The sequence below is a fragment of the Notolabrus celidotus genome, chromosome 19, assembly GCF_009762535.1.
Source record: "Notolabrus celidotus isolate fNotCel1 chromosome 19, fNotCel1.pri, whole genome shotgun sequence".
NCBI lineage: Eukaryota > Metazoa > Chordata > Actinopteri > Labriformes > Labridae > Notolabrus > Notolabrus celidotus.
Genome location: NC_048290.1, coordinates 16,947,262 through 16,965,296, shown reverse-complemented (window position 1 = coordinate 16,965,296; position 18,035 = coordinate 16,947,262). Strand labels below are relative to the sequence as shown.

At 40.5% G+C, this 18,035-nt stretch overlaps 2 protein-coding genes across 4 annotated transcripts in view; one reads left to right on the top strand and one right to left on the bottom strand.

The window, feature by feature from the left end:
* Positions 1–18,035, top strand: part of dcc (DCC netrin 1 receptor) — a 371,365-nt gene that overhangs the window by 179,890 nt on the left and 173,440 nt on the right.
* LOC117831136 lies at positions 1,838–15,338 on the bottom strand. 3 transcript variants are annotated; one of them, XM_034709659.1, is made up of 13 exons: positions 15,100–15,338; positions 13,123–13,279; positions 12,744–12,936; positions 12,448–12,549; positions 11,794–11,823; positions 9,541–9,615; positions 8,835–8,963; positions 8,299–8,421; positions 5,128–7,255; positions 4,784–4,825; positions 3,772–3,879; positions 3,021–3,134; positions 1,838–2,612 (listed from the first exon to the last, which is right to left on the bottom strand). In XM_034709659.1, exons 1-13 carry the CDS (start codon positions 15,245–15,247, stop codon positions 2,401–2,403), a joined length of 3,561 nt encoding a protein of 1,186 aa, XP_034565550.1. In that variant the 5' UTR covers positions 15,248–15,338; the 3' UTR covers positions 1,838–2,400. The 3 variants fall into 3 exon arrangements, with proteins under 3 accessions (XP_034565550.1, XP_034565551.1, XP_034565553.1); XM_034709660.1 differs by lacking the exon at positions 5,128–7,255 and adding an exon at positions 8,549–8,698 and having other exon boundaries at positions 2,452–2,612; XM_034709662.1 differs by lacking the exons at positions 4,784–4,825; positions 5,128–7,255 and adding an exon at positions 8,549–8,698 and having other exon boundaries at positions 2,452–2,612.

The following is an 18,035-nucleotide window of genomic DNA, read 5'->3' as shown; positions in this document are numbered from 1 at the left end:
TAATGCAGTGACTTCCACTACAGAGTCTAGTCTGTTTTTAATGCAGTGACTTCCACTTCAGAATCTTGTCTGTTTTTAATGCAGTGACTTCCACTTCAGAGTCATGTCTGTTTTTAATGCAGTGACTTCCACTACAGAGTCATGTCTGTTTTTAATGCAGTGACTTCCACTACAGAGCCATGTCTGTTTTAAGGCATAAGTCATTTGATACCTTAACATAACATTAATGCAGCTCATTGTAGGAGCGATTGTGTGTTCTTAAGTTTTTAAATGAGCTTAATTTTGATTGGATGTTGCGTATTTCTTCTTCCTATGTGAAGTGTGGACTCACATCGTTCTTCTTTTCATGTGTTTTCTGGGTTTCCTTCTTTTACATCTTTGATGTCTTTGCAGCACATTTACTGTTAATGAAGTCGTTTGGCTTTTTGCATCCATTTCCTTTTTTTCCATTTGAAGCCCATTTCCATTCTCAAGAGTTTGCACGTTTTGAATTTGCTTTGTTTGTCTTTTTCTCCTCCTGGAGATGTTTTGGAGTCGTGCGGAACATTCACACTTGTCGGTTATCTGCATGAGTCTTAAACTCCATTCTCCGGGCGTTTGTTTGAGCCATTCATCACCCCTGACCAGCCTCCAGCAGCCTGTCTGATTCTGTACTACATAACCAGTCTCACTAAAGGTTTTCGATTTACAGGCACAGAATATACGTTCAATTGGAACCTTGATTTGTGCCGCCAAAATAGAAAAGAAGAGAAAATCAAATGCAAATGTTTGTGTTTTATTTTCATGACGACTTCTCTAACATCTGTGCGACTGAGCAGAATAATAACAACAGAGTCTGAAATAGATAGAAGTGTATCACTCCAAACTGGGGCATGCAGACTCTCATCTGAACACAGACATGATCCTGATCCAGCAGCAGAGAGAAACCTGATTAAGCCCCGCCCGTCGTGCTACAAGAAAAGGCTCTTTACATGCTTGTATTTAAGATAAGAGTGGCTTGTTGTTTAATGGAGCTCTGCTAATGCATCTTAAAATCACACTCTCACACCAACAGCTAAATCCCCTAAAACACACACACAAACACACACACACACAAACACACACACACACACACACACACACACACACACACACACACACACACACACACACACACACACACACACATTCTTGTTTTTGCCCCTCACGAGGTCCACCAGTTTTTTGCTCATTTATGGGGTCCACCCTTTCCAGTGGTCCTACAGTGCTGTAAAAAATCAGGCAAGATAAAAAAAAATTCCCAAACACAAAAATCACTTCAAATTAACACAATTTTAAACTTTTGTCTTCCCGCTAGTTTTTTGGTCACTTGTGGGGACCGTTTCTAACATAAGGTAGTTGTGAGGTCCAGTGTCCCACACACACACACATTTCTTGTTTTTATGTATTTGTGGGGTTCCAGGTTACTATCTGGGGCCCATTAATGGTCCCTACTGCACATAGACACTGACTGCATTAAGGATCTATATTTCAAATTAAATTCTCTTCTTTCTTGCTTCCTTCATTCCATTTATTTTCCCTTTACACCTGAAATGTCACATGCCTTGTTAGCTCATTAACTACTGTGCTATCATCTTAAAAAAGGATCATCAACGATACGACAGGGTAGTAACATGGTAATCAAATAACCATGGAGTTAAATGTAAGCACAGTTTTTCACATCACATACGTTAGCCTAGTTCTACTCTCCTAACACTGTTGATTCACCGCGCATTATCATGAAAAACAAACTTAAAATAAGACTTGAGGCAGCTATGCTATGAGGCTAAAAATAAAATGAAATGCTTTCAACAAGTAATCCTGAGGAGCATGTATTTATTTTGCCAACAGGTCAATGATCAGACTGCACTTTACACAAAACAAAAAAAGTGGTAACCCTTTAGGTAACACTTTGTTTAACTCGTATCTCTATAACGTCATTATAAAAATATTAATGCAAAGAATGCAAGCTGTGTCCAACCTTACGAGCAAGAGATGGACATTGGTATTTGCCAGTTAGCTCACTGAATCCACATAGGCTCTTTGCAAGAGTGACAACCCGATTGTACTGTTCAGGTTTTATGAGTTCTTGGATAGTCTTCACGTGTAACTTTTCTTGCTTCCAATAACAGCCTACCAAGCTCTCTCAGTTTTTGCCAAATATACTGATGTTGACTGACCGTCTTCTCGTTCTTCTTGAACAGTCTGTAACCATACTCGAGAATGCAGCGGTCTTCTTTAATAGCAACTGTAATCTTGTCTTGATTCATAACAATTAAGAACTTCTATACAACAATACAACAAAACAAACCTTGAACAAAAAAGTGTTGGAGGGCAAACTGAAAACATGTCTCCATACTCCCGATCAGTGAACTGCTTTCATTACAATTTTCTTCTCATGGCAGTTATTCTATTTTTGATGAAATACTTGACTGCTTTCCAGTCTCTTTTTTGCAGCGCTTGCGGTTCTGCAGAAATGCAGCGCTCACAAGTCGCTTTACCTGGAACATCTTGCCTCACAATGAACTTCTTCAGATGTTTTTCTACTGCAGCAATCTCCTCTGTTGTCCAACGCTGTACAGCAGCTTGCTTACCTAAGTAGACAGAAAGAGATTACATTTTGATTGTGCCACATGCTCATCAGGAGCAACTGAGGTTCAGTATCTTGCCCAAGGAAACTTCGACATGTAGCCAGGGGAGGATTTGTGTTCATTAATAATTTTGACGCCTTCAGTATGAATCTACAATGTAAATAGTCATGAAAATAAAGAAAACCCATTAAATGAGAAGGTGTGTCCAAACTTTGGACTGGTAGTATATATATATATATATGAACCATTGTCGCACAATGGGCCTCAGTCCCTTCCTGGGTAGGAAGCTCTTTTAGGTGTATTAAGAATTCAGGGACATGCTTTTATTCAGCGATATTACCATCAACACCTTAACCTTAAAAATAATGGATGGGCACTGGCCCAAAAGAGGATGTAAGTCCCAAAGCTTACCTCTCTTTCTTGCAGACACACTCTTTTTTTGGACTTGTGATGTGGAGGTACATTCTTGCAGGGATGACATGCTGACCTCATCTTCTGACCACTGTTGTTCTGGCATACTGACATCTAGACACAAAAAGAACTTTATTAAAGAAAGAAGACATCAAATACAGAGAAACTGTCACTACAGTGATTATTATCTTGTAATTTATAAGATCATTTAGTATATGGCATCTGTGTCTCTTAAATACCCCCTCCAATCATCCTTTGTGTCTCTCTTAAAGCGTTCTCAGTGCTCTTTAAATTGGGATTATGAAGTTTTTAGCCAAAATCACAAAACCTGCCATTTCCCAGGGCTCTTCTTCTGCAGAGCGCCAGTAGCTCATTAGTAATGTGTCTTTGAGTCGTGGGCGGAGACGGCGCTGCTCTGCACCCTCCCCCATTCACGCGGACACTCCCACGCTGCTGAGAGCTAGGTCTTTACACTAGGTTGAAGGTTGAAACCCTGCAGCCCTTCCACCACAGGTTGTTGCGTCACAACCCCAGTCTGTCTGAAACTGCCAGTGTGCGTCTGCGTTTAGTTCACAGCAATTTGAAGGCAGAAATACTCAGAAATGCAATGTCACACTTACTTTTCTGCTGATATGTCCTGTAGCATCAGAAAAATACCACATGAACATCTGAACAACATGAAAAACACGATTTTCATGGGAGGGGGTCTTTAAGTGGTAAAGATCAATCTGCTTTCATCGTTCAAGCTCACCTGTTGAAGACGCTGCCTGGCTTTGGACACGTGATGTGGAGGTACATTCTTGCAGGGATGACATGCTCTCCTCATCTTCTGACCTCTGTTCTCCTGGTAGACTGACATCTGGAGACAGAAAAGGTTTATTCAACCATGCAAGACAGACATGTTGACCCTAATATTAAGTAGTCAGTAAAGCTAGCTTGATAAGGATATTAATCAAATAAATGCTGTGATTGTGACAGTAGTGTTCAAGGGTATAAAGATTTTTAAAATGATCTGGAGGAAAAATGTATGCCATCGCCAAAGGTTCACACTGCAAGACAGTATTTTTAATATTGGGATTCTGTATCCATCAATGTCACTTTTGATGTAAATGAAAAATAATACTGTACACATCCATGGAAAAAGATGGAAATGCATTAACAGGTACCAGAAGTGTGATGGGGGAAGATGGAAAGAGTACTTTGCAGAGTTGATGAATGAGGAAAATTAGAGAGAATGAAGGACAGAAGAGGCATCCATTGTGGATCAGGAAGTAGCAAAGATTAGTAAGGCTGAAGTGACGAGGGCATTGAAGAGGATGACGCGTGGAAAGGCAGTAGGTCCTGATGATATACCTGCCAGGCAGGAGGCCTCGAGGAAGCTAGAGGAGGATATTTATGGATGTAGTGACAAAGGACATGAAGTTAGTCAGTGTGAGAGAACAGGATGCAGAGGATAGGGTTAGATGGAGGCAGATGATTCGCTGTGGCAACCCCTGAAGGGAACAGCCGAAAGGAAAAGAAGACTTTGACAATACACTGTATCATAGAGTAGACTACAATCCCAGACCCCTGTCTTGCTGAACCAGACTTGCACCCCCACTGGCAGTGCATCACCTGGAGACAATGTACTATATTTTTGTCATTATATAATGTCAGGAAACCTGCAGGCTTTCAATGGTGCAAACAAAATACAAATGCAAAGCTCATAAATCTTTATGACCAATGACAGATGGTTTATAACCAATTCAAAAACAATCACATACCTTCAATGTCCTCTTCTGAAGGCTCCTCCATGCCAATGGTCTCTGAAATGTTAATTGATATAATATTATTGAGTTGGAAAGCTGGGACTGTGGACAATCTGCCAATCAGTATCAGTATGTTTTAAGTACAACTGAGTAGATACAATCATAATACAATACAAAACTATGAAAGTTGTCCTCTTTGTCTGTATGTTTGTGTGCGCAGTATGTAAGTGTGACACTAATTTTTGCATATGTATGGTCTTACTGAATTTAAAGAAGGTTCAAAAATCCAGTTTTAGTGACTTACTGAATGCTGAAGACTAAATGTCATATATATTGCACCTTTAAAATATATTTAGTACCATTCACGTCAACTTGAATTTCATCCAGGCTCTTTCCTTTGTATTCTCCCATGCGTCCCTGTTCCATTGCCAGGAGCACTTTGCTGATTTTGGCCAACTGGAGGGTGCCCTCTGGAAGGCGGTAGTGCTTTCGGTGAACAGCAATATTATGCCCGAGGAAGTCTGCCAACTGATCCAGTTCTGTGGTCTTCAGGTTCAATACAGTCGAGAGGGTGGCGACATGTTTCCTCAGTTTTGTTGACGTTAATGCTTCAGGATTTTTGATGTGATCACATTCTTTCACAAACTGCCTCATGCAGTCAGAAGCCCTTATGTAATGGACAGAGCGTGGTAATGCAAACAGATATCCATTCTCACGCAGAACCCCGCATTCTTCTCTCTTCTCGGTTAGAGCATCAAGTGACTCTCTCATGAGTGGGGTTAAAAGAACTGGAACTTTTCTTCCTCTCTTTCCTACGATTGTAATCCTGACAAAATGTTTGCACAGCTTCTGTTCAAGCGGTGTAAGGGCCAAGCTAACGTCATCATGTGTCTCTGATGTATCCTTTGATAGGTACCCGGACAGGAGCATCCTGGACACTTCCCCTGCTCTCCGGCGGTTAAACAGTACAACTTGTGTCAGGGTCACCTTTGCAAGCTCCTTCCAGTTTGATGGTGATGGGTGTTCTTGCAGATCATTCAAATGTTGCTTCTGTTTCTCAGCTAGATGACAATGAAGCTTTTGGATATCTTGTGTGAAAGGTAACAGTTGAGGAGCATTCCATTTGGTCTGGTCAAGTTGAGTTAATGCTTGGCTTGCAATGTCAAATCTCCAACTTTCATGATAAAGCTGCGCAAATTCCTCAGCATCTTGAGTAGTTTGTTTATCTTTCTTTTTCAGGCCTTCGGACTTGAAAAACATGGCCAAAGAATGCAAGCTGTGTCCAACCTTACGAGCAAGAGATGGACATTGGTATTTGCCAGTTAGCTCACTGAATCCAGATAGGCTCTTTGCAGCAGTGACAACCCGATTGTACTGTTCAGGTTTTATGAGTTCTTGGATGGTCTTCACATGTGTAACTTTTCTTGCTTCCAATAACAGCCTACCAAGCTCTCTCAGTTTTTGCCGAATATACTGATGTTGACTGACCGTCTTCTCGTTCTTCTTGAACAGTCTGTAACCATACTCGAGAATGCAGCGGTCTTCTTTAATAGCAACTGTAATCTTGTCTTGATTCATAACACTTAAGAACTTCCAATAAGCATCGTTAAATCCAGGTGGAGCAGGTTCAGCGAAAGCACACAAAGCTTGAACTCTAGTTTTACCTGGTTTAGTACTCTCAGGTTTGAACCTGCATACCTGAAAATGCCGCCACATCGCTCTTCTTGAGAACAGACCATAGCAGTAAACACAATGTGCAAATTTCTGTCCTTCAGATTTTTCCCGTGGTTGCTTCCATGGGATGAGTTTACCTTTTTGTGTCTCTAAAACATCACTGTTGTGCTCAAAGTTCCCCTTATTCCGTATATAGTCTAACTGCAGTTTCCTTTCTTTTGAGTTCTTTGGCAAACTGAATGCTTTTGCAACATCTGTTTCATCTTGGTGTTTACGCCACAAGTGTCTTGACATTTTCTGGACAAACTTTCTGCAATAAAAGCAGAAATGTTTCTTGTCGTAGCTTCTAGATCCATCCGCCTTCTTTAAAACTGGACTGACAATCACAGACTGCTCTTCTTCCAGGGGAATTGAAACACTCACATCCGTTTTAGAATATGTTGCCACTATTTGCTTTTCATTCCCATCAACTCTGCTATTTGGACATTTTTGGGTGGGGTCCTGACTTGTTTCAAAGGGTCTCTTCTGGCTAACATCAAGCTGGCTCTGACTGGAGGACTCACTTGTGTTCTGACTGGAAGACTTGCTTCTTCTCTGCTTGGAGGACTTACTTTCCCTCTCCCTGGTCTTAAACTTGCTCTGACTAGATGACTTGCTTCTGCTCTCTTTAGATGCACCTTTGTTCTTTCTTTTATCTTCCAGGGTTAGTTCCAAACTGCTATCACTTTCTGTGCTTTCGTCCTTGGGATTGGGAATGTACTCGTCTTCACTATCAATGGTTGAGTCATCTGATTCCACGAGATTCATCAGAATCTTTCAAAAAATAGATAAAACATGTGTCAATAACTCATTTTGTAACATATTAAGTGTCAAAAATCTCAGTATAACTTAACTGTATAGACATACTGAGTGAAGAAAATTATGTATGCGGCTCCTATATGGAGTATTTTAAGTTCAAGTAAATTTACAAGTTAGAGAGACATACTGTTAATTAATGTTGGACTAAAATTTTGACTAAAAACTAGGGATGGGTGTTTTCAGTATAATATTCAATTACTCGCATTACATAATGAACAAATACTTGCATTTTTCTTTTTACCTGCAAAATAAACCCAGGAGGTCTGTGTCTGACCATTAACATTGGTTCCGCTAGTGTTTTCAGTCAGACACAAACATATTGCATGTACTGCTACATGAGTTGTAGCCACAGAAAAGACACTGTGCAGGTGAGAGTTCTTAATGGATATGAAAATTAAGGCCCGATCCGACCCAGCCAGAGTATGTAAAGTCAAAGCCTGGTGCTAAAGAGCTACACCGTTGTGCGCTCCCACAAGGTGCAGTAAGGCAGAACTCTGAACAACACTGGTGGCTCAAATTATAACAAAGCGAGAGAACACACATAACGCCTATAGCTGGTGAAACGGCAACTTCATGTTCAATTGTTCATTCAAAAAAATGAGAAATTGCCCACAAAAAAAAGTTCAATCCCCTTCCTCACACCACAAACTTTGTGATATCTCTCTCCCTCTCTCTGTCTGTCTCCCTCTCTCCCTGACAGTCTAGCTGCTGGCTGTTGCTCAATTCCCAATCCCAGTGCGAATAGTGAGCTGTTACTCAAATAATAATCATGAAGGGGTATTCGAGTACTCGAGTAATCGTGCCCATTCCTTCTAAAAACTTTCAAAAGAATCTGAATATGTCATATTCACAATAAAGCCTAAAAAAGGAACACACTTGGTATCAATTTACAAAACAAAATGGGGAAATAAAATTGAGTCAGTACCAGGATCACTAGCAAAAACAACAGACATGTTCACAGTCATAGACACACATACAAGAATCAAAAAAAGGCTTACAGGGTGGCAAGAGCTTCTTCTCAGCCTCGGTGAATCCCTTTCAGGCTTAGAAATGGAAGTGCCCTCTGTGCTGTCGTCATCTGAATCGTAGAGACACCCAGCAAAATCTTGAACTCTATCCCACTGCAGAAAGGGAGACATGGAGATATGATTTTTCCCTTTTTGTTGACACAGTAGAAAAACAAATGGCAATGGAAAGCACCCATCAGCTAAGTAATCACACTGTTTTGAATAAGTTTTAGGAGCTTACCATGAGACTTTTTGTGCGTCTCAGTGATGGAACAAGTACATTATCTGATTGCTCGTTGGAATGGTTGCTTGGAGAAGCCTCATCGCTGGTTTCGTTCACAACACTTTCTGAATCGTACAACTCATTAGAAACCTCTGGTCCACTATCCATCTGCAAAAGAAAAAAAGCTATGTACAAACATTCATACATACATACATAAATGCACAATCTATTAAAACCAGAAACAGGTTTATACAATTACTTGACTAAAAACATTTGAATTAAATTAAAAGCATCAAAGGCATACCAGAGTGTTTTCTGTTATCTTCCTGAGAACATCACGGTGTGGAGTGGGACTTTGGTTCTCCATAAAGTCCTCATCAGTTTCATCACTTTCTGAATAATCAACGAGCGAAAACCCTTGGACAGTAAAAACCTAAACATAGATAAACAGAGAAAAGTGAATTGATGGTGGTATCTGCTAACTAGAAAAGTTACCTGAAGCAAAAACTGTTTCCTTCTGAAAGCACAGCTTGTTCTTTATGAGGTATTAGCACCTTCTCATAACCCATTATAAGGGTTTTCAGTGGGTCACATTCTAAATATTGCTTTAAAACATGTACCAGCTCAGACAGTGTACAATTCTTAATGTTAAAATCAAAGTTGAGATTATGCCAGGTGTGGGACAGTGGCATAAAAACAGTTTCAGTGAGAACCATACGGGAGGACCCCATAAGGGTGAGACTAGAAACATACAAGTGTGTATCACTATGTTACCTGGTCCCACTGGGAGAGACTAAAGGAAGAGTGTTTCTGTGACATAAATGACCCCATAAGGACAAGACTGGAAACGTGTGTGTTTGACATTAACTGGTCTTCATCACGACACCCAACAAGTTATCATGACTGCATTAAAGTTATTTGTGAACACTGGCCCATTTCTGTAGTAGAACAACATCACATACAAGTCACCACAGATATAAGTGATGACTGTGTCAACAATGTCATTTTACCTGTGGTTGAGTCTCATCTGGCTTTGATTCCTTGTGGAACATCTGATGTGCAGGGCTGGTCTCTGTCTCTACTGCAGGACTCTGAGGGTCTGTCACCTGACATTTAGATACCAGAAGAGAAGATCCTTAGAACTGACAGAGATTATAACTGTATGTAGAGACATTCACAGCAGGCTAATAAGGTTCCCTAGTGGTAAAACAGGTTCTGAAACAGTACAGACAATCAACCTGGGAGCACAGCATGGTCTTTATGAGGTATTAGCACCTTCTCATAACCCATTATAAGGGTTTTCAGTGGGTCACATTCTAAATATTGCTTTAAAACATGTACCAGCTCAGACAGTGTACAATTCTAAATGTTAAAATCAAAGTTGAGATTATGCCAGGTGTGGGACAGTGGCATAAAAACAGTTTCAGTGAGAACCATACGGGAGGACCCCATAAGGGTGAGACTAGAAACATACAAGTGTGAATCAGTATGTTACCTGGTCCCACTGGGAGAGACTAAAGGAAGAGTGTTTCTGTGACATAAATGACCCCATAAGGACAAGACTGGAAACGTGTGTGTGTTTGACATTAACTGGTCTTCATCACACCACCCAATAAGTTATCATGACTGCATTAAAGTTATTTGTGAACACTGGCCCATTTCTGTAGTAGAACAACATCACATACAAGTCACCACAGATATTAGTGATGACTGTGTCTACAATGTCATTTTACCTGTGGTTGAGTCTCATCTGGCTTTGATTCCCCGTGGAACATCTGATGTGCAGGGCTGGTCTCTGTCTCTACTGCTACTGCAGGACTCTGAGGGTCTGTCACCTGAAATTTAGATACCAGAAGAGAAGGTCCTTAGAACTGACAGAGATTATAACTGTATGTAGAGACATTCACAGCAGGCTAATAAGGTTCCCTAGTGGTAAAACAGGTTCTGAAACAGTACAGACCATCAACCTGGGAGCACAGCATGGTCTTTATGAGGTATTAGCACCTTCTCATAACCCATTATAAGGGTTTTCAGTGGGTCACATTCTAAATATTGCTTTAAAACATGTACCAGCTCAGACAGTGTACAATTCTAAATGTTAAAATCAAAGTTGAGATTATGCCAGGTGTGGGACAGTGGCATAAAAACAGTTTCAGTGAGAACCATACGGGAGGACCCCATAAGGGTGAGACTAGAAACATACAAGTGTGAATCAGTATGTTACCTGGTCCCACTGGGAGAGACTAAAGGAAGAGTGTTTCTGTGACATAAATGACCCCATAAGGACAAGACTGGAAACGTGTGTGTGTTTGACATTAACTGGTCTTCATCACACCACCCAATAAGTTATCATGACTGCATTAAAGTTATTTGTGAACACTGGCCCATTTCTGTAGTAGAACAACATCACATACAAGTCACCACAGATATAAGTGATGACTGTGTCTACAATGTCATTTTACCTGTGGTTGAGTCTCATCTGGCTTTGATTCCCCGTGGAACATCTGATGTGCAGGGCTGGTCTCTGTCTCTACTGCTGCTGCAGGAGTCTGAGGGTCTGTCACCTGAAATTTAGATACCAGAAGAGAAGGTCCTTAGAACTGACAGAGATTATAACTGTATGTAGAGACATTCACAGCAGGCTAATAAGGTTCCCTAGTGGTAAAACAGGTTCTGAAACAGTACAGACCATCAACCTGGGAGCACAGCATTGTCTTTATGAGGTATTAGCACCTTCTCATAACCCATTACAAGGGTTTTCAGTGGGTCACATTCTAAATATTGCTTTAAAACATGTACCAGCTCAGACAGGGTACAATTCTTAGTGTTAAAATCAAAGTTGAGATTATGCCAGGTGTGGGACAGTGGCATAAAAACAGTTTCAGTGAGAACCATACGGGAGGACCCCATAAGGGTGAGACTAGAAACATACAAGTGTGTAACAGTATCTTACCTGGTCCCACTGGGAGAGACTAAAGGAAGAGTGTTTCTGTGACATAAATGACCCCATAAGGACAAGACTGGAAACGTGTGTGTGTTTGACATTAACTGGTCTTCATCACACCACCCAATAAGTTATCATGACTGCATTAAAGTTATTTGTGAACACTGGCCCATTTCTGTAGTAGAACAACATCACATACAAGTCACCACAGATATTAGTGATGACTGTGTCTACAATGTCATTTTACCTGTGGTTGAGTCTCATCTGGCTTTGATTCCCCGTGGAACATCTGATGTGCAGGGCTGGTCTCTGTCTCTACTGCTGCTGCAGGAGTCTGAGGGTCTGTCACCTGAAATTTAGATACCAGAAGAGAAGGTCCTTAGAACTGACAGAGATTATAACTGTATGTAGAGACATTCACAGGCTAATAAGGTTCCCTAGTGGTAAAACTGTTTCTGAAACAGTACAGACCTTCAACTTGAGAGCACAGCATGGTCTTTATGAGGTATTAGCACCTTCTCATAACCCATTATAAGGGTTTTCAGTGGGTCACATTCTAAAAATTGATTTAAAACATGTACCAGCTCAGACAGTGTACAATTCTAAATGTTAAAATCAAAGTTGAGATTATGCCAGGTGTGGGACAGTGGCATAAAAACAGTTTCAGTGAGAACCATACGGGAGGACCCCATAAGGGTGAGACTAGAAACATACAAGTGTGTATCAGTATGTTACCTGGTCCCACTGGGAGAGACTAAAGGAAGAGTGTTTTTGTGACATAAATGACCCCATAAGGACAAGACTGGAAACGTGTGTGTGTTTGACATTAACTGGTCTTCATCACACCACCCAACAAGTTATCATGACTGCATTAAAGTTATTTGTGAACACTGGCCCATTTCTGTAGTAGAACAACATCACATACAAGTCACCACAGATATTAGTGATGACTGTGTCTACAATGTCATTTTACCTGTGGTTGAGTCTCATCTGGCTTTGATTCCCCGTGGAGCATCTGATGTGCAGGGCTGGTCTCTGTCTCTACTGCTGCTGCAGGAGTCTGAGGGTCTGTTACCTGGATTTCAATTAAATAAGAACTGATGTTAAATCATATCCCACGGATCAAAGATCACATACATTTCCATAGATACACTCAGAGTATATACCTGAAACATAATTGATATTGGACAAAATATGCTTTTACAAGACATTTTTACCCACTTTAATTTGTCAAAAAAAATCTCCATGCCTAATCTCAAACAAACTCACCTTCCTGCGCCAAGGCCATTTTGCATCACCATAGTTGTACTCAATTTCAGATCCTATTTCTATTTTCTTCAGGGCAAAAAGGCACAAGTGTGGCTTGTTGTTAACTATGATTTTTTTCATGACACAATTCGGATTTTTGTGGTTGTCATTGACTAATCTTCCAAGAGATCCATCTTCTTTAGATGCATCAAGGCTGAAGAGTACAAGCAAAAATGTGATAGTGTTATAATTAACAGTTTTGTTGCAAGAGATATTTTTTAAAAATATTAACAAGAGTACTTGTGCTTTAGTTCAATCATTAACTATTAAAAGTTTGTTTCAGGGTTAACTTAGAATTTATCTAATCTGTACAAAACATAAGATAGATGTACATGCTTACCACAAGTGACGGTTCTGCCACTCAAAGTCAAAGAGAAATGTGCTTTCAGTCTCTGAGTATGGTCGTGACTGGCATTCTTCCTGTGTGAGGAGTTCACCCCTGTACTCCAAAGCAAAGTCCCCTGGTTCAATGGGCTGCATGGCAAACACTCCTCTTCCTGCAAGAATATAACAAAGTAAACACTTCATTCTGGGCAGTCAAAAAGACGACGTCTCGTCGATGTATTACCTGCAGACAATGCTCACTCTCCCAGTTGTGATGGGGACAGCAATAAGAGGTATTTTAGCCTCCTATAAGAGGTCCCTCATGAATAAATTCATTGATATGCAAGTACAGTGAATATCTGCAGTATTTTTCAGCAGTTTAGCCAGTTGTAACTTCCTTTTTTTGGAGGTGGGCCCTCTCTCATTCTTGTTTTTTCTGTTCCGTTCCATTGAACTGAAAGTGCTGTGAGCTATCTAGTGCAGGTAACACACCAGTAAAGCGGAAGTACATCATACAACCAAATTTCAACAAGATGAACTATCACTGTGACTTTTGACATGCAACATGGACCACAATTTGGAAATTAATGTGGTAAAAGGATGTTCTAGTCTACTGCCCTTAAATTCTGCATGTACTGAAACTGAAGAACTGAAGAGATTCAGTATAATAGCACAACACTGCAGCCGTCATAGCTCTTGGGAATGCCAACAAAACCTTTTTTTTCATATGGATGCAACACAGAAATGTGGAATACTTTAGTTCATTTAACCCATGTTTAAAGTAGAAATGGGACCGATGTGGTCCATATAATCAGTACTTGTATTGACATAATTAATGTATATCAGACTGATGCCACTGATCCGTAAACCAATCCAGATTCTAAAATAAATAGAAATAGAGAACAAGAAAGTGCAACTTAAGGGTTCCTGTACCATTTTAAAAATCAAAATTACAGCTTTTTGAAACCTTTAAAACTCAGTAAAATAAGTTAAGACCCAACAGGCTATGGGGAACAACAAGGAAAGAACTGAATTCCATACATGTGAATAATGACGTCTACTTTTAATATTTTGTAATGCAGATGTCTTATCCCTCTTCACTATCTCTCCTCACCTAGTCTTTTCATGTGTTCAATTCGCCATAACCCTATGGAAACAAAGGTCCCCAGTTGGGGGAATCTGAGAGATACAGAGCAAAAATTGCACTAATCATGACAGAATACAGCCATGGTGAACATCAAATTAGACAGCATACTCTGGGTTGATTCATTTTCAGTTACTTTATGTAAATTGTGAGACTAATGTTTGAATAATGGCTCATAGTGGCAGATGGTTCCAAGCTGTGACAAAAATTGGCATTTTGGAAACCTTGCCTGAACTTTTGGTAGTATTATGTCTCTATTTTTGTCTGCTTAACTTTATCAGAATCAACCTTTGCAAAGACAATGTCAATATATTGTACTATAACTTGATAGGGGTTTAACGCTAGGGCTCCATCATTCTAAAGGATACTCATCCTAAATAGTATTTTTTAAGGTGAGACTGAAATTAATTTTGTTTGTGCTGTGTGTCCTATCTTCATTTACCCTTCATCAGTAACACATATACCGATATTTACACATCTCAACAAATTCTCAGAGTGTTCCCTTTACTATGACACACAAGTATTCAAATAGACCTTGCGGTTGCAGAGATATACTCATTTTATCATGGGTAAGCAATTTTCAAGCAGAGGCCTAAACCACAGCAAGGCTAATACCACAGCAACACTGGATATTTTAGTATAATATTTTAACAAAGCACTCTGACTACCTTGCCTGGACTGTAAAATATTACATTCATTTCTATCACTCTGATTGTAATTCTCTTACAAAAGCAAAAAAGCCACACATAACCTGAAACACAAATAAACTCTGCCCTGTCGTTATATATCCACTTCACTGTTTTGCTTTTGAAATGCATAAGTTGGGTCAAGGAACCTTCTACCACTTACCTTTGTAACTGTCGACGAGTCTTGACATAAATCCAGACTTGTCAGTGCAAGACAGAATATATGTCATTGCATCATCTACAGGCTTGATTCTTCTTCTCCTTGTGGACATCATGGCTCTGTGAAAATAATTTGAATAATTACTACACATTCAGTATAAGAGAATTGTTCATGTCATGTTTATATTGTCATGAGTTGCCTAGATTGCTAGCTGCTGATATAAAACAATTATTGAAAACAAACAGCAGTGTTTCCCCTGGCTTTACAGCATGCTGCCCTCTCCTCTCTCTGTCTGGCTATAGGTGTGTGTTCACGTGTTTGTTTGTGTCTACATCGGTGCAGAGCTTCACCAATCATTAAACAAAGCAGAGAAGTGTAGATGCACGACGATGAAGATGAAGACCGTCGGACATTAAGAGTAATATTTTCTCCGCTGTGCGTCTAATCTTAAGAAATTAAAGCTCTGCGTTCCTGTGACAGACTGAGTTATTATCTGAGGGGCTCAGTGTTAGCTTGGTCTCTACCTGCAGCAGGTGTGCTGTGTGAATCAGTCTCCTCTTCATTGAGGATTTTTACCCCCGGTGTGCGTTAGTGACAAAAACACAACCGGGGGACGTCTGTTTAATATTTGACGTTTTTGTCGCTCTCACCGTAAAAAGCTCCGCATCTACAGCTTGATTTAATCCAGTTTGTTGAAACATCAGACACATTTAGTAAGTTTAGATAAACTCCTTGGCATGCAGGAGTGCCGTCAGCTTACCGTTTGTCCAGAGGTCCAGAGCTCCTGTTACTGCAGGTGCATTCAGGGACCGTCGTAATAGTGCAATGTGAGAATTAAATATAGTGTTCACATGAAGAATGTTTTCTTTTTGACTTTTTTGCAGGCTAGATTATTTAACATAAGATATTACAAAAGCAAAAGTGTTAAAAGAGTGAAATGTTGCCGATGTTATTACTTGGTAGATAGATAGAGGCTGTAAACCTGGGGGAAACACTGGTAGTAGTTGTAGTGGCAGTAGTAATAGTAGCAGTAGCAGTATAATAGTAGTGGCAGTTATAGTAATAGTAACGGTAGTAGAAGTAGTAGTAGTTGTAAGTTTCCACTCCACTGAATCACAGAGCCCCATCAGCCTGAGCGATAGCTCGCTGCAGAGCTCTGACTCTCGGCTAAACAGTGAACGCAACATGCACGTCTTCTATGTACCGTTTCAGAAAAACATGCACCCAAACATGATGAGCTCAGACCCGTGTCTTCGGTAAACACAAACTATTTCTAAGGCTAGAAGAGTCAAAACGCTACCAAATATAACGGGAATAGTATCAAACTCTCACTGACAAGTCAACCTGATGAAAACAACCAGAGCTGAGCCAGCTGAGCCAGCTGATACAGTATTACAGCTCCGAGACACAAACAACACGGAGTCAACATCACGGGATTTATGACAGCATAACTGGGGAGGGGGGTATGTTGGCATAAAATATAGTCTTATAATAAAATGCTCACCTGTTGTGGCTTGTGCTAGGAGCCGGCTAACATCACAAACTAAGCTCCGGTCGCAGGTTTAATCCTCTCTATCATAATATGCACATACTCTTGGGATGGTCTGATTTAGTGATCTTCGACATGGCATGTTTGGGCCGCTCTTGCGCAAACTATGTTTAAATTATAGTTAAATGGACACTATGATAGTAAAGAGGAGGTCTCCCCGGTAACATTGATGTAACATGTGTCTGTGTTTACTTTCTGTCCGTGACGTCATGACGCAGGGAAGTGAGACACTACGTCCATAGGAGTTGTATTAAAGATCGCTAGCTGCTACTGTTAGCACCGCAATGCTAATAATGGCTAAAGATAAACTTTGTTACATTGGTTGAAATAGTCTTTACATAATGGGAGCAATCAATACACACAAAGTGATCTGCAAAAATAAAAAACAACAGACCACTTTAGCAGCTGCCAGCCTGTGCAAATAAAATCTAATAATTTAAAAGCCTATTATATAGCTAATGCTAGTAGCTAATGGTAGCAGCTAACAGTTATTGTAATAAAGTAATTAACGTCACAAAAATATAAAGAATATAAATTGAACAAAATCATGCCTACCTGTTGAATGCTGATATATCACTTAGTTGTTGTAAATGTGGTAAAATATTCAGGTTTCAAGTTTATATTCCATCTTCAGCCACGTTCCTCTCTGTCTTCTGCTTCTGCTTCTTCTTCTCACATTCACGGCAGATAGCACAGCAGAAGCAATCTGATTGGCCAAGAGATAAATCCAAGGGGCGGGACTTCCGGAAGTGTGTGCACACACTTCCGGAAGTGTGTAAAAGTGCGGTGGCACCTTACAGGCGGTAGTTGGCGATCGTGAGAAAAAAGTTTACACACACTTTTACACACATTTCAAGTTTTTGCTACCTTGTGGGCCAAGTGAAGAAAAAGCATGAGGAGCATCAGGGAGGGCCACTGAGCTCATTTTGATTGAAATCGGAGTGGGGCCCACCATTTTGGGCCCCACACGGGTGTTGGGCCCCCCGCCGTTGGTGTGCTCCCGGTGCTGGGATCCCACAACGTGACAAATGCAAGTGCACACACACACACACACACACACACACAGACACACACGGACTAATTCACAGCGTTAAAACACAGACTGATTTAGTCTCTACGGTCTGCTGTGATTGTCTGTCTCTCTCCGCTGTGGAATCATAAAGTCCCTCTCTAGGAAAGAACACACATTAACTCTCTCACACACACACACACACACACACACACACACACACACACACACACACACACACACACACACACACACACACACACACACACACACACACACACTTTCCTCGCTGTGGCCCGCGGGGTTCCTCTCCTGATTAATTACAGGCTCTGTGAATTACTGTGGGTGTTTCAGAAAACATTTAACAAGCTGCCAAACTCC